Source organism: Bos indicus x Bos taurus, chromosome 20, assembly GCF_003369695.1.
Source record: "Bos indicus x Bos taurus breed Angus x Brahman F1 hybrid chromosome 20, Bos_hybrid_MaternalHap_v2.0, whole genome shotgun sequence".
Lineage (NCBI taxonomy): Eukaryota > Metazoa > Chordata > Mammalia > Artiodactyla > Bovidae > Bos > Bos indicus x Bos taurus.
The window spans coordinates 24793499-24809838 of NC_040095.1; the positions used below are offsets into that span (position 1 = coordinate 24793499).

The window sequence follows — 16340 nt, forward strand, 5'->3', positions numbered from 1 at the left end:
CTTTTAACTAGGTGGATGGTGTGAACAGAGGTTCATTTCAGGAAAACACTTCTGCTGGTGTATGAGGATGATGGAGGAGGCTGATAACAGAGTTCCGTTAGGAGGCTTACTGGATGGTTTAATCAGAGTTGTGCTGTGAGGATGGAGAGAAGTAGGCAAGTTTGAGAACTATTAGGCAGATGAAACTGAAAGGCTTTGGTGACTGGTTGATTGAGAAGGAAAGAAATGTGGAGGACCACAAATATTAGTCTATGGAAGTCCTCAATAAATGTTTGTTTTTGATTGTGTCTTCAGTAACTCTTACCACTGCTTTCATAATATACCTGAGCTTGAGGCCACACATGATTTTGATTGGGAGAAAGCTATCAGTGGTCATTTGATGACCATTAGTAATCGCAATTTTTGGTTTTACTTCTTAAAACAAACAACAACACTTTATAGCACTGAGTACTGTTTTCCTCTACAAATGAGGAATCTGAGGCACAGAGGGATTTAATAACTTGCTCAGACAGTTAGTAATGGTAGACCCAGAATTCGAACCCAGATATTCTTACTGTGGAGCCTATGCAATCCACAGGTTTTTATTCTTCAGAGTGATCCTTCAAAAGAGGTGTTTTGATGAATTGACCTTTGTATCTCTACTAAATACTAATTTCCCTTCTTGACCTCATCCAATTCAGTGTAAAGGAATAAAATACAGTTGATCTGATGGTTCTTCTTGATTGCTGTTTTGGTGAACCAAAAATGTGTCCTTACATTTTAATTCTTCTTAATCCTTGCAAACAGGAGGAATAACATAGAAAAATACTGCTTCTCTTCTATGAATAGTACATTCTCTGGACTAGTTATCTAGGCTTTATCCTCTGAACATTAATTACCACAGCTATATTGTAAAAATAATAGGAAGACAGCAAAGTGGAAGACTACATATACCTTTGCAGTATAAATCTAGCCACACATGTTCTATGTGAAGAGAAAACATTTATGAGTATTCTGAAGGAACATTTATATGCCTATAAATAACATTGCTGGTTTACTTTGCTTAAAGTGAATGCTAGAGGACATTTTTGTAGTCTGTGCAAGGATTCAAGATGGGAATCGTCATATAATCTGCCTGTTAGATCAGTAAATTTCTAAAGTTGTATTTTGCGTATGGGTGTGGCAGTTTGCGAAAAAATACTACTTCCTTCTGGGTGCCTGCATATTGTCAGCTTTTAAGAATCAAAGCAGATTAAACTTTGCTAGTATGCTCCATAACTATTTCCTTTTCAAAGTTGGGGTTTGTCCCATTTCTCTGGAAAATTCACACTCGAGTTTATCCTGAACATAACCACTGATAGACTGTTTAGCACTTACATAGGGTTTTTGTTTTCAGGATTTCATAATCATTGCCTTTTAATCCATTTAACACCCCTGTGAGGTAGGCAGATAAATTCAAGCATCTAAGTCTCCCGTGGGCAGATTTCAGTGGCAGCATGAGTATTGTGATTGGCACTGAGTTTCCTTAACTTCCCAGAGGCCAGACACCTGGAGAGGCTTTCCTACAGGTCAAGATACATGCCAGTGTGTCAGCCACAGGGCACTGCCTCCTACTCCTCCTGCTATTTTGCTAAGATTCAGTGACTGCATCTACCATTAACCACAATGCTATGCCCACAGTGTCTGTCTGCGTGAAAGCCACTCTGAAAGAGTACGTTTTGAAAGATTCTTAGGGAGCCCAACAAACGTTTATGTTCTATAAAGCTATGGTTTTTCCAGTAGTCATGTACGGATGTGAGAGTTGGACCATAAAGAAGGCTGAACACCACAGAATTGACGCTTTTGAACTGTGGTGCTGGAGAAGACTCTTGAGAGTCTCTTGGCCTGCAAGGAGATCAAACCAGTCAATCTTAAAGGAAATGAACACTGAATATTCACTGGAAGGACTGATACTGAAGCTCTAGTACTTTGGCCACTGATGCGAAGCGCCAACTCATTAGAAAAGACCCTGATGCTGGGAGAGATTGAGGGCAAGTGGAGAAGGGGGCAACAGAGGATGAGATGGTTGGATGACATCACCAACTCAACAGACATGAGTTTGAGCATACTCTGGGAGATAGTGAAGGACAAGGAAGCCTGGCGTGCTGCAGTTCATGGGACTGCCAAGAGTCAGACTTGACTTAGTGATTGGACAACAATAACAACACAACAAATTTCAACTGTTTACACTCCAGTTGAGCATAAACTCCAACAAAGGTACTTTTTGTTCAGTGATAACACTCATGGCTCCAACTAAGTACTTAGATTAATAAATAAATGAGCACCAGAATTTCTGTCTCAGGAGTCTGTAATATATTCAGGTAGGCAAAAAATATGTGTACCTAATGATAAAATCATCAACATGGCGTCAATTGAAATATAAAGTTGGCAGTTTTATGTAGTATGCTTATTTGTACCAAGCTCTATGATAAAGATAATACACACATTATCACAGCTTTGTGACGTAGATACTATCATCCTGGTTTTCAAACAATGAAAACCAAGGCTAGTAAGTTGACCGCAGTCATAGAGCTTCTGACTCCTTGGTAGAAGGTGATGTATAGAATCTTAAAGCTCTAGGGCAATATACAACAGAGGAGTGGTAATAATAGAGTATATAATAAGACACATATTAACTTGTTTATGTATAAAGTAAAACAAAACCATGTAAAAGAATTGTTTTTACACATGTAGTAATTTACATCTTTTTACCTTTCCCAGCACTTTTTAACTTTTCTAGTACTTGCTTCAATGAAAGTATTTGTATGTTTTTCCTTCTACCTTGTTGATAGTTTCTTGAAAGGATGACTGTGTCTTATTTGTCTTGTAATTGTACATATTAAATAATGCTTAATGCCTTAAATCGATTGGGTGCTCAGGAATTACTCAGTAAGCTTTAGAAATTAGTAGGGCTTTTACCCAGAGATAAACCAATTCACCCAAGGGCAGCTTATCTTTGACAAAGGAGTCAAAAATATACAGTGGAGAAAAGACAGCCTCTTCAATAAACATTACTGGGAAAACTGGACAGCTACATGTAAAAGAATGAAACTAGAACACTTCCTAATACCATATGCAAAAATAAACTCAAAATGGATTAAAGACTTAAAGGCCAGAAACGATAAAACTCTTAGGTGAAAACAGGCAGTACACTCTTTGACATGTATCACAGCAAGATCCTCTTTGACCCACCTCCTAGAGTACTGGAAATAAAAACAAAAATAAACAAATGAGACCTAATTAAACTTAAAAGCTTTTGTAAGGAAAAGCTTTTGCAAAGGAAACAACAAGATTGAAAGCCAGCCCTCAGAATGGGAGAAAATAATTGCAAATGAAACAACCAACAAAGGATTAATCTCCAGAATATATAAGCAGTTCATACAGCTCAATACCTGAAAAACAAACAGCTCTATCAGAAAATGAGCAGAAGACCTAAACAGACATTTTTTCCAAAGAAGACATACAGATGGCCATTAAACACAAGAAAAGATGCTCAACATCACTGGTTATTAGAGAAATACAAATCAAAATTACAATGAGGTATCACCTCACTCCAGTCAGCAAAAAATGTACAAACAATGAATGCTGAAGAGGGTGTGGAGAAAAGGGAATCTTCTTGCATTGTTGATGGAAAAGTGAAATAGCCTCTATGGAGAACAGTATGGAAGTTCCTTAAAAAACTAGAATTATTAAGACCCAACAGTCCCACTAATGGGCATACAGCCTGAGGAAACCATAATTTTAAAAGATACTTGTATCCCAACGTCCATTGCAGCACTGTTTACAATAGCTAGGACATGGAAGTAGCCTGGATGTCCATTGGCAGATGAATGGATAAGGAAGCTATTTCTGTGGTACATACATGTAATGGAATATTACTCTGCCATGAAAAGGAGTACATTTAAGTCAGTTCTAATGGAGTGAATGAACCTAAAACCTAGTATACAGAGTGAAGTCAGAAAAAGAAAGACAAATATCATATATTAATGCATGTATGTGGAATCTAGAAACCTGGTACTGATGAACCTATTTGCAAGACAGTAATGGAGATGCAGACATAAAAAACAGAATGGTGGACAGGGTCGGGGAAGGAGAAGGTGAGACGAATTGAAGGAGTAGCATTGAAACATATACATTACCATATGTAAAATAGATAGCCAGTGGGCATTTGCTGTATGATGCAGGGAGCTCAAACCTGGTGCCCTGTGACAACCTTGAGTAGTGGGGTGGGGTGGGAGGTGGCAGGGAGGTTCAAGAGTTGGGGGGGACATGTGTATACTTGTGCTGATTCATGTTGATATATGGCAGAAACCAACACAACATTGTAAGTCAATTATCCTCCAATTAAAAATATTTTTAAAATATTTTTTAAATTATTTAAAAAATTAAAAAAAAAAGTAGTAGAGCTTTTAATTGAAAAAGAAGTACCTGTATGTGCAAAACATTTAAATGAAACTGAAGAATCGCTCCTATTTAAGATTTATACCTAGTTCTTTCCCATTATATGTTCCAGTTTCTTATGGATCATTTCAGAAATATTCAGTATATGTATTTGTGTATGTGTGTGTATAGGTAAATGTACATTCACCTTACACCTGAATTGATTGTCTTAGATTATGATAATTAAGTCTAAATACAGAATTAATCATAGCACTATATGCAGAATATACTTTGATAATAAAAGTCATTTATTAAATGCATTATAAAATGCATAAATGGGTAATTATGATTGTACATCTAACAAAAATTTATGTATGAGTTTAACCATGTCCTCGAGAGAAAATACTAACATAGTGCTACTGCTGCTAAGTCGCTTCAGTCGTGTCCGACTCTGTGCGACCCCATAGACAGCAGCCCACCAGGCTCCCCCGTCCCTGGGATTCTCCAGGCAAGAACACTGGAGTGGGTTGCCATTTCCTTCTCCAATGCATGAAAGTGAAAAGTGAAAGTGAAGTCGCTCAGTCATGCCTGACTCTTAGCGACCCCATGGACTGGAGCCTACCAGGCTCCTCCGTCCATGGGATTTTCCAGGCAAGAGTACTAGAGTGGGTTAAATATGTAATTCCAATATAAGATGGTTATAATTTAGATACTTTAGGGTTGCTAAGTTATATGTGAGGGAAGATTAACTTTAGGAATTAGATGTAAAGATTATGGTTGAATATCTTCTTTGGAGTTTCTCTATACTTTCAAGTGTCTTTCTCACAACTGGTAAAATTTACAAAGACCCATTATGTATGAAGGAATGAGGCAGGATTTGGAAGAAAAGAGTTATATTTTGCTGTAGCATACAGCTATATTTTGCAAAATGATAGAAGATAATACTAGATTATAATTTATCTTGAAAATTATGTGTTTCTGGTGTAAATATGAGCTATGAAAAATAGTTCTTCATCTGCCAAAAAGAGAATTTGAGAATCCTATACATTTTTAAAAGTTAAGTTGCTAATTCTTTGTTTATTGTTTTCTAATTGTAGGTTTTAGTATAAAAGCAGTGCCATTCCAGAATGCCATCTTGAATGTAAAAGAACTTGGAGGTATATCATATATTTTTTCTATGTCTGACTCTAACTTCTACTAAGTTCATATTAATGCATTGCATATAATTAAAACATGTTGATGATGTTTTATTCTAGAAGGTGACTTATTTTTACCCTTTTTCTTGGTAATACGTTTCCTAGAAATATTTTTTCTTTATATATATTAAAGGTGGTTGAAGAGTTCTAATTGACATAAATGTATGTTTGTTTATGTAGCGCTACGCTACCAGTGCCATTTTATACTCTATACTCATTGGTTTTGCTTCTCTTATTAAATTTATTCTTGAAGTGAAAAAATGAAGAGAGTTTTAGTATAATCATGGAAAAAAGCTATACATTAGGCAAAGAACTGTATTTTAGAGTAGTTTGTATTCATATTGCAGGTTTTATTGTATTAGATCTTTTTAGAATGTGTTTGTTCTGATAATAAATCTTTGCCAATAGGTTCTTTGTTGGTCAAGCACATTTATTGGATAGGCTTTACCCCAAACTATACATCACTCAGTCTTTCATTGCACTCTCTGTCTGGGATTTTTTTGATTGTATTTTGTGTCAGTCAGGGTCTTAACCCATGTAAGTAGGTTAACAAAGAAATCAGTCAATTCAATGAACCTGCTACGTTCTCTAATGGCATAGGAACATGATAAGTCCTCTGGAGTTCAGTATGGTATGGGTGAGTTTAATGACTTAGAAGAGAGTTCTCTTCCATCTCTTTAACCACTTTGTGATATTGACCTTAGTCTGTTTTTGTTTTTTTTTTTTAATGCTCATTCTGTGACCTTTTATTAGATTGATGAAATTAAAACCCAGACCTATGCATTCCTAATAGTATTTTTATGCCTTCTTATTTTTATATAATGATGTATTGGCTGATCTTTCCAGGTTTACTTCTGTCAGTCTGTTTTATAGCCACTTTGACTTTTATAGTATTAATATTTAAACTATGGTTGATAAATTCTGGTTTTTCTTTGACATTGGTTTTGTCATTTTGACTGAAAAAATGATAAACATGAATGTTTTTATAATAGAAAAATTTTCTGTGCAAAAATTTTAAGACTTTATTAAATATTTTAATATTACTTAGTGGCTTCAGAGAACATAGTATAAACATCCATGGAATCAAATTGAATGGTTTGAGAATTCTATTATTTTTAAATATTACTGATACTTAATAATATTATTATTACTAGGCTAGATGCAAAATTTTTATTAAATACCCTCCAGATGTAAGAAACTATTGATTAAGATGTTTATTATTGATGTTTACTTTGATGATATAAAAATGCATCTTAACAATTTTTTAAAAGTGCAGAATTTATTATAATCTTAACTGTGCCATTGAAACTCAGTACAACTCAAAAGATCAAGTTAGAGGAAAGGGGTGTATAAGGCGGGAATCCATCTGTTCCCAAGCAGAGTTTAATTTTGTTGGAAGAACGGTGTGCTGCTGCTGCTGCTAAGTTGCGTCAGTCGTGTGCGACCCCATAGACGGCAGCCCACCAGGCTCCCCCGTCTCTGGGATTCTCCAAGCAAGAATACTGGAGTAGGTTGTCATTTGAACTGTGTATGCCCTGGAAATTACTGAAATGGAAATTACAGTGGAGAGGATACTATAGAGTTTGGTGGAAATACTCTAGCTGTGCCTCTTGCATGATGAAATGGAGAGATGTAGGTACATGACAGAGCTTCAGGGTTGGGATCCATACATCAGTTTCAGGCTAGTGATGTGTGGTGCTTGGCAGGTGGTGTTGAAGAGCAGATTACTCACTTAAGCACAGATTCTTCTATCCCTGAAAATTTAATAGCTGTTTTCAGGTGAGAGGCTCTCAAGGAGGCGATTTTCTGCATAGAATCTATTTGTGTATCCTCTGTTGTGTGCTCAGAAGCAAGCAGTGGAGGAAGTTCAGGGCTTGACTTTTCACTCACTAATTCCTTTACTCAACAAATTTTTTTTGAGCACCTCCTCTACCTGGGGTAGGACTGGGCCCTAGATCAGCCAAGAATGCATGAAAAGCAGACTAACATACATAGAGAGTATAGTTTTCATAGAATTTAAGTAAATCTTACACCCCAAGAGGCTCATCCCAATATAAGATACGAGGCCTTTAGGGAAAGTTATGACCTCCTAAAATTAAATTGTTTGAGAGGAAGTTGCTTGACCCAAGAATTTCTAAGTTCAAGAGGAAAGAGTTGAGAATTTTAAAATCAATGTTATTTACCAGTAGAGAGTTTACTCAGAAGACAGGTTAATCAGAATTCAACCAGGTTGTCAATCCAGGCGAAGATTCTGAAATCAAGGAAGAAATTCAAGAAGCTAGGTGTAAAGGTAGGCAGATACTAAAAGCCCGCACTGTGCTGAAGTTTGGAATGCTCTGCTGCTTCTCCTAGGGTTAATTCAGGAGATTGGCCCAGCCCGTTTCTCCCTTCTAATTCCCTCTTCTACCCTTTTCGCATGGTTCCAAGGTTTTCAATCACTTGCTCCTAACCTCTCTTACTTTTTTTACTTCTTCAAAATAGGAAGAAGCGTGAACTTGTGTTCCTTATCTAGTAAGAAATGGTTTAGAATGAAATAACAATGACTAATGGAGTTAAATGAAAGTCACTTTTGGTAGATCTTACTATAAATAGCAAACCTTATGTTCACAAACACACTGGTGTGTGTGTGTGTGTGTGTGTGTGTGTACTACCTAATTTATATCAGAGAGAATTCTATGCTGTTATCAATTTTCTCTTTTATGAGGATATTTCTTATATCTGGCACCTAAAAATTCCTATAAATTTCATTCATAGCAATTTTCTCAAGTGATCTTTTCCTGCTGTTCATGCAGTCGTTCTAGCACAGTTATTTGTGTGTCAAGCATGATTCTAGGGACTGGGGATAAATGATATTTAAAGAGACCTGTGGTTCAGTGATAAAGACATTTGTGAAAACCAATATTTGAAATTAATTTGGAAAGTAACGAAATTAAGAGGGAAGTAAATATAAAGGATGACACAAAGAGACGATCCAGCCTGGTGGTATGATGGGTGAGTCCTGTTTACACTATGTTGAGAATGACCTGTTCTCCTCATCTTACCTGTCCCACTCATCAGGCTGTACTGATTATTCTAGAACTCTACAATTTCTTCTATTTTCTCTCCGCACACATTCTCACTTAATCTTTGCAACTTCATGCCTAGAGAGTAGATGCTGTTATTATCTGACAGATAGTGAGACGCAGGACACCTAGACACAGGGCAAGTGGTTTGTTCAAAGTTATTTGGAGAAGGATTTCTGGGAGTCGATCTGAGCCCTTGTGCTTAACCACGGTACCCTGTACATGAAGCATGTTACCCAGTGCCTGGCACAAGAGAAGTGCTCCCAGGTATTGTCCGCTGCTGTTCTTACCACAATTATATGAACAATTTAAAGCTTTCACATGTTGGTATTATTTTCATTAACACTGTATTGATTACACATGAACACTCTGCTCAAAACTGTAGGATGTTATCCCTAATCATTGCAGCTGCTTTTAGTATTCATTTTCTGTCTTACTCTCTTTATTTAGAGGTTAAGTCAACTCTTCCTCCATTTTAATTGTGACTCTAGTGCTGTAGTCATGCTTTCCTCTTCTGGTTTCTTCAAGACTGCCTTCTGAAGCAGTCAGGACTCCTAAAGGAGATTAGTCCTGGGTGTTCATCGGAGGGACTGATGTTGAAGCTGAAACTCCAATACTTTGGCCACCTGATGCGGAGAGCCGACTCATTTGAAAAGACCCTGATGCTGGGAAAGATTGAGGGCAGGAGGAGAAGGGGACGACAGAGGATGAGATGGTTGGATGACATCACTGACTCAATGGACATGGGTTTGGGTGGACTCCGGGAGTTGGTGATGGACAGAGAGGCCTGGCGTGCTGCAGTTCATGGGGTCGCAAAGAGTCGGACTCGACTGAGCGACTGAATTGAACTGAACTGATAGTGTCAACACAAGCATAGTCCCTGCATAGATTGACTAATCAACACAAGGGGAGACTCTTAACGTGAACTAAACTTCTCTTCTTGAATTACAGTCAAATATTTCTGATAGGCCTAAAACAAAGTTCTGGGTTAATCCCTTCCATACTTGAAGGGATTCGTTTTTTTAACACTATCCAGGTCTGATCCCTATGGAGGTCATTCTGTAGTATCTCTCAGTGAACTTTTTTTTCCTGCATATTTTTTAATTTGGAAAGTCTTTTTTAAACTAATCTAAATCCTTTCTCCTTTAGTTTTAATTAATTACTCTGCTTGTCTTGCTCTATTATTTTTATTTTTCTCGGTGTTGTGTAAGACACCAAGCAGGATCCTGGATAGACAGAAAGATTAATCTTTTGAAGGATTTTCCTTCCTCCTGGTGACTTGTTTCTAAGCTCAGCCATTCTCTATGGTTCCAGATAAGTCTGCTTTCCTGTATCTTTGTTTCCTTATCTGTAAATTGTAGTACTAATAGTCCCTATATCATGTAATCCTTGTGAGGACCAAATTAGTTAATGTAGGTTGAGTACTTAGAGACTGTCTGGCCCTAACATTTCTGAAAGATTTACTGTTATTATAGTTATACCCTCACTCCCTCACACCCCACAAAAGCACCTTTAAATAATGCCTTTTTCATCCCAAGTTCTCTGAATATAAAACAAATCACATATGATTGCTTTTTCCTTTGTGGTCATCTCTCTCTCCCGCATCGACAAAGTGATCTTTTCCTGCATGGTGTTCTGCCTGAAAGTCACTGAAAGGGACCTCATTGGGCTCTTGGTTATCTGCCCAGCATATTTTTTGCCACTGCACATGTGTTGGTAGTAAATGTTTTTGTCCTTTTCCACCTAATCACCTTTTTTTCTGTTTTCAGATTCCACCAGAAAAATCTCTTGTCTGTCTTAGTGCCTCTCAGTTGATTTCATTCTGTTTGACTTATCTATTGTAACCACATTACTAAGGTAAGCAAAGCATCTGGCGTTTAACTGAGTTGGACGCAGTGGTCACTGCAGTGACATCACAGCACTGATAATTTTTCATCTTAGAAATGTCTAGTTCTTAAATCTATGAATAGTTTTTTATACCTTCTTAGATGGCTTTCTCTTGATTCTGAAATTTTGTTCACAAATTGATAGAATCCAGAGAGGAAAATTTCATCTCTTAACACATTTGGTTTGTTACCACTTATTGATAAGGTTCCAGACATCATAATTGCTTTTTCTTTCTTGAACTGAATTCTGGAACCAACCAAAAAATGGTTGGTTTTGCCGAATGACTTGTTTTCTTCCCTTTAATATTCTAATGAGTTATGTCTGAATTGTTTCCCCATCCCCCTATCTTGGCCACGGTCCCCACCCAATATACTCTTTGGCTGTCTTATCTTCCCAGTTGACTTTGAGGAAGGCAGGGCAAAGCTAAAAATCAGTTGGCTATCTTTCACACTTCAGGATTCATTGCTGTTAGTTGCCAATCAAAAGGGAAGATACGAGGCTTTTGTCTGCATTTTCTTTTCTTTAGAGGAAGGCGGTGAGGGTAGTATGGAAAGTGCAAGTTGTGTTTATCTACCCATTTACTTCAGCCGGTGCAATAGTGACTGAATGGTTTTTGAGGGTTGTCAGCTAAGCCATTTTTTAAAGTTTGCTTCTTTCAGCAGCCAAGCTGTTATATGAAACAGATGTTGACTCTGTCCTGTTTCTTTGTTTGCCTGAAGGAATACGCCTCCTCATAGTGAAAGGTGCTGTTTCTTTGTATCCTGCTAGTTATCTTGGGGTGCTGTTAATCTGTCCAGGTTATTTGCATTTCTAAAGTTCTCCAGAAACTGTACAAGGCAGACTTCTTAACAGGCAACCCAGGGGGCACTACTGCCTGCTTCTTATAATCTCTGCTTTTTGTACCCAGGCCGTTCGATGTCTTTCACCAAAATAAAGCTGTCTTCCTTCAGAATCTTTTACGAAAACTTACTTTGGAAGGAGTAATCACTCTTTAATTTTATCTGATGCGTTCTCACTGTTCTTTGTATATTATGATTATTCCCTCTATATGGCCATTACTGCCTCCTTCCTACTAAAAAATAATGCAACTCAATAAGTATAAATTTAATGTACCCCCTGGCTCTGAGGGTCATGCTATTCTATAAAGACAGGAGGAATCGAGGCAATATAAACCAATAAATCGGTTGTATATTTTTTAAAAAGACTGATTATAGGCAGACTAACTTGAAGAGGTTATTATGGCCACATTGTTGTAAAGGATGATTGGAATTGCCTAGATTTTTGCTGGTATAGGAGGAAACAACTTGCCATTCAAAAACTGTGTTAGACATCTTCAAAAATAGGTTTCATGGGAGAAAAGGCAGGAAACCATGACCCTGGCAAAGGAACATAGCGGCACAGAGTGGGGGCCCAAATATGGCCAGGTCCACAGAGTCCCTTAGCACTGTGCTGTGAAGTAAGTGACAGTCAGCTCCATATGAGTCAATGTGCATGTTCTGTATCTTTTGTATAAGGAAGAAGTGTGATTCAACAAGTAGAGTGTAGCCTCAAGACACTCTGTCCCCTTCTGCATTTCAACTTCTTTTTGTTGGTCTTTGTTATCTGTAAGATGTAAGTTTTAATAAATCATCACTATTTATTTCCCAAGGGATTGGGCTGGAAAAGTAAAGTTCAGTTGCCTAAAGCGCCTCAAGAGAGATGCTTTAAGAATAGACAGTGGTATTGCCACTAATTCTCTTTTTATAGTTGTGGATCCAGTGTGATATGTAATATTGAATGATAGAAACATCTTGATATAGTATTGTTTCCTTATCTAGGAAAAGAACCAGACCTTTCTGGAATGGGAACAGCCAGTTAACTCCTGGCTCTCTGAGCTGTGTACTCTCTCGCTTAGGCTCTACTAGGGGAAATGATATTGGGACAACGCCAAGTCACTTGGATGTGAGTTAAAAGGCCACAGCTATCTGAATTGGTTGAACAGGATCCCAGGGTGGTGGTGTTCAAGCATTTTTTACACTTGCTAAGGGAAAACTGAGCCAAACAGTCAGGAGAGCCAAATAAATGAATCTAAGGGCCCAGAAGTCTGTTACTGGCTGATGTAGACTTGACCTTAATTTTTGTTTTCTTCTGGACCTGTGCCCTAAGAAGTTTTTTAAAATCTGTCTTCTCAGTCATAGTTTAGTATAGTACTTAACGATTTGCTTCTTCTAAGACTCTGTGTATATATAGAATGTTCTAGAAACTGGATTCCCAGCCTTTTAAACCTCCCACTCCCTCTGGCAGTAGGGATCTTATGTGCCTCTGAGGTTGCTGCCTCACCACTGTTTCCTCTTTAAGGGTGATCAGGTCATTTCATATCTTCTCACTCTACCCAGCTTCCTCACAGAACATTGTGTTGGGTTCTTAGCTTAATTTCTTATCCCTCACAGGGGAATAGGTATCTCTGTTTCTCCCAGGGGTTGCCATAATAGCAACTAATTTTCACTGTGTATTTGGTTTCAGTGTGATATTGCAGCAATAACACTGAAGTCAAGAGACCAGTATTTTCCTCTAACGAAAGAAGCCAGGGGACCTTGGGCAAGGCATTTAACTTTTCCAACACCACTTTCTTTTCTAGCAGCCGGAGATACTTATAAATGTTCTGTTTTTTGGTATAACGTAACTAGTTTATTTTTTATATAAAAACTTACAGTATTTACTTTGCCTCAGTCTCTGAGAACCATAGAGCCAGTCTCTAACTGGATTATTTCCTCTACTTTCCTTTATCCCTGACTTTGTCAATTATTATTATTTTTTGTACAGTAGGCATTTTAATAAATCTCAAAGTTTTCTTTTTGTATGAAAAAAGTAGTGTGAGGCAGACCAAACGTCCACAAAATAACTAACAGTAACTTAACAAAGGTGCTGTCACTGTGGTCTTGACTTTGGGAAGCATTATGGTCTGTTATGAGAAGTGCTGGGCTTCCCAGATGTCACTAGCAGTAAAGAACCCACCTGCCAATGCAGGAGACATAAGAGATATAGTTTCAATCCCTGGGTCGAGAAGATCCCCTGGAGGAGGGCATGGTAACCCACTCCAGTATTCTTACTTGGAAAATCCTATGGCCAGAGAAGCCTGGTGGGCTATAGTCCAAAGGGTTGCAAAGAGTGGGACACAACTGAAGCGACTTAGGATGCATGCATGCGTGAGAAGTATTATAACAGCACAACATGCCATGTGGTTGTACAGAAAGGACAAGACATAACAGAAAGACAGTCTAGGGAAAGGAACAGATGAGATGAAAGTCAAGGAGCTAACAGTGGGACTGGTTCAGTCTTGTCCCAGCATAAACCAAGCCTACTGTCATCTCTGACTTTTGTCCCATCTGTTCCTAGACTGTTTTTCCCTCTGTCTTCTTTGTCCTTTCTATATGAGCCTACTTGCATCTTGTACTCAATACTGGTATTTGCCATACCAGACTATAAATTTTTGAGGAACTGAAAAGAACAACAGTAATCTTAAGGGTTTGTTGTATGTAGTATAAAATATATCCGTAGTTATAAGCTGAAGGGAAATTTGCCCAATTATGCCCTAAGATGCTAGAGTAAAGTTAGATCCTTCAGAGGCAAAATGTTTTGTTGTTGTTGTTGTTGAATTCATTTCAGTGAACTGTTAATGAATATTAACTACATTCTGGGCCCTGAGGATACAATTTCTTCCTTGCCATATACACACATACATGCTCTCTCTTATGAGCCCATTTCTTTGGATATTTTGATGAGAGAGAGAGATGTTGGCTATAGCAATTATGAAAGTTCTCAGAAAAACTAAATAGCTTTACTAGATTCCTACAATTGGAATGTCAACTTGACAGTTGTTGAAGAGGTAATATGTTTGTAGCTATTCATCACTTATCAGGCTGGATTGATTCTCTGATATATGCCAGAGCCAAATGAAATTGAACTGGTTAGATTTGCTTTTGAGGTGTCACAGATTTGTTTCTTTTAACTTTTTAAGATCCAAAGTATTGTCTAAAGACTCTATTGAAAATGCTTGATCATTTTAGTCTTGAAATTTGCTGATATTCATGGCATTCTTGTGAGAGGTAATAATGTGAAACTTTTATCATATTAATTATTTTAATACAGTTATGGGGGCTTTTATGATTGAAAATTAAAGGTTGATTTTTTTTGTTGTTGTGTCTATTCTCCCTCCCTTGCCAAAATCTCATGAAATGACAAAAATATTAGAAAACAAACACATAATAATAAATTAAATCTATAGCAAAGATAGATTTAAATCTGCAATAGAAAAGGAGAGCAAGACAAAGCTTGAGGTACAGACAATGGAAATATGAAATAGAAGGGGAATTCATCAGGATTATTAATCAGAGAGCTTATCAGAGTTGTTAATTGGGACTTGACATTTGGAGCTCTGCCTTTATTTTTCTTTTCTTTTTGTGTTAGATAGTGGATGGCAGCTGTGTTTACCCACAAACTAAATCCTTGAGTGTGGGTGCTAGACTCAGTGTGGCGGAGCAGTGCCCAAGTAATGCACTGACTGCCAGGTGGGTTAGAAAGCCCACACACAAGGGAGACAAGCCGTTTGTCCCCTGTTAATCACTAGAAACAGGCAGTGGTAAACAGAAGAGCTGGCAAACAGATTTTCAGGCAAAGAATAAGCATATAATCATGACACACCACAAATGAGGGAAATCAACACCATGAAAGAAAGACACCCACTCAAAAGTCAGAAGAAAAGATGCCCAAGGACCTACAGGTAATGGAATGATCAGAAGAAGATATTAGCAAGATGGAGAAAGGTTTTGTATTCCTGAAAAAGAATGTAACGTAGAACTTGGGAGATTAAAGTTTGACTTAAAAATTCAAAATTAAAATGTCAATTTGTAACTAAGATATTAATTAGTGAAACTAAGGATTGAGCAAGGAAATGTCATCAGAATGCCTTCTAAAAGGAATACTTTGTAAGTATGAAGGAAAATTTAAGAGACAAAGGGCTTAGCTACAGAAATTCCAACATCTCTGTATGAAGAGCTCTAAAAGGAAAGTAAAGAGAAGCTGGAGAGAATAAAATAATCAAAGAAATAATTTTTTTAAAAAGCCTCTACTATGAAAAACAGTACTGCAATTTAGTGAGCCCTCTGAGTGCCCATACCTTGATGTAGCATAAAGAAGGAGAAACTGTTGTCATCATAGAAACACACATCATCACAAAAAAATAGCATTATTTCTCATTTCAGTATGGGAGATGGCAGTCATCTGCCATCCAGTAAAGAGGAAAAACCATTAGAGTGTATTCTTTACATATTTAGAGTAAGATTATAATAAACCAAAGAAAAACCAAAGTTTAAATACCGTTTTTCAGTCGCTTAGTCTTATCCAACTCTGTGGCCCTGTGGACTGCAGCATGCCAGGCTTCCTTGTCCATCACTGTCTCCCAGAGTTTGCTCACATTCACATCCACTGAGTTGATGAAGTTTAAATTCAGGATTTAAAATTAAGGATAAACACTGTAACAATAAAAGTAGAATGATATATACAAAAGTACTTAAAAAATAATCTGAAAGGTTACATATTCAGCTAACGTAAGTTATCTTACAGAATGGAGTTAGAGTTTACTGTGTTCAAATAGGTTTTTGCTTTTGAATATTGTGTGAATTTTTTTATGAGAATTTTTTTTTTTAGTTTAAGAAATAAATTCACTCCAAGGATAGAAAGCAAAGAAGATTTGATAAATTGAACAAAACGCATGAATGGTGGGGGAAACCCAAAATAATGAACAAAAGGTTGTGATAAA

General features: G+C 37.3%; 1 protein-coding gene across 1 annotated transcript in view; it reads left to right on the forward strand.

The window, feature by feature from the left end:
• The window catches only part of ARL15 (ADP ribosylation factor like GTPase 15), a 461702-nt gene that overhangs the window by 179650 nt on the left and 265712 nt on the right, over positions 1 to 16340 (forward strand). Inside the window, exon 3 of the mRNA XM_027520528.1 lies at positions 5496 to 5555. Coding sequence (XP_027376329.1) covers positions 5496 to 5555 — 60 coding nt within the window. The remainder of the gene's footprint in view (positions 1 to 5495; positions 5556 to 16340) is intronic.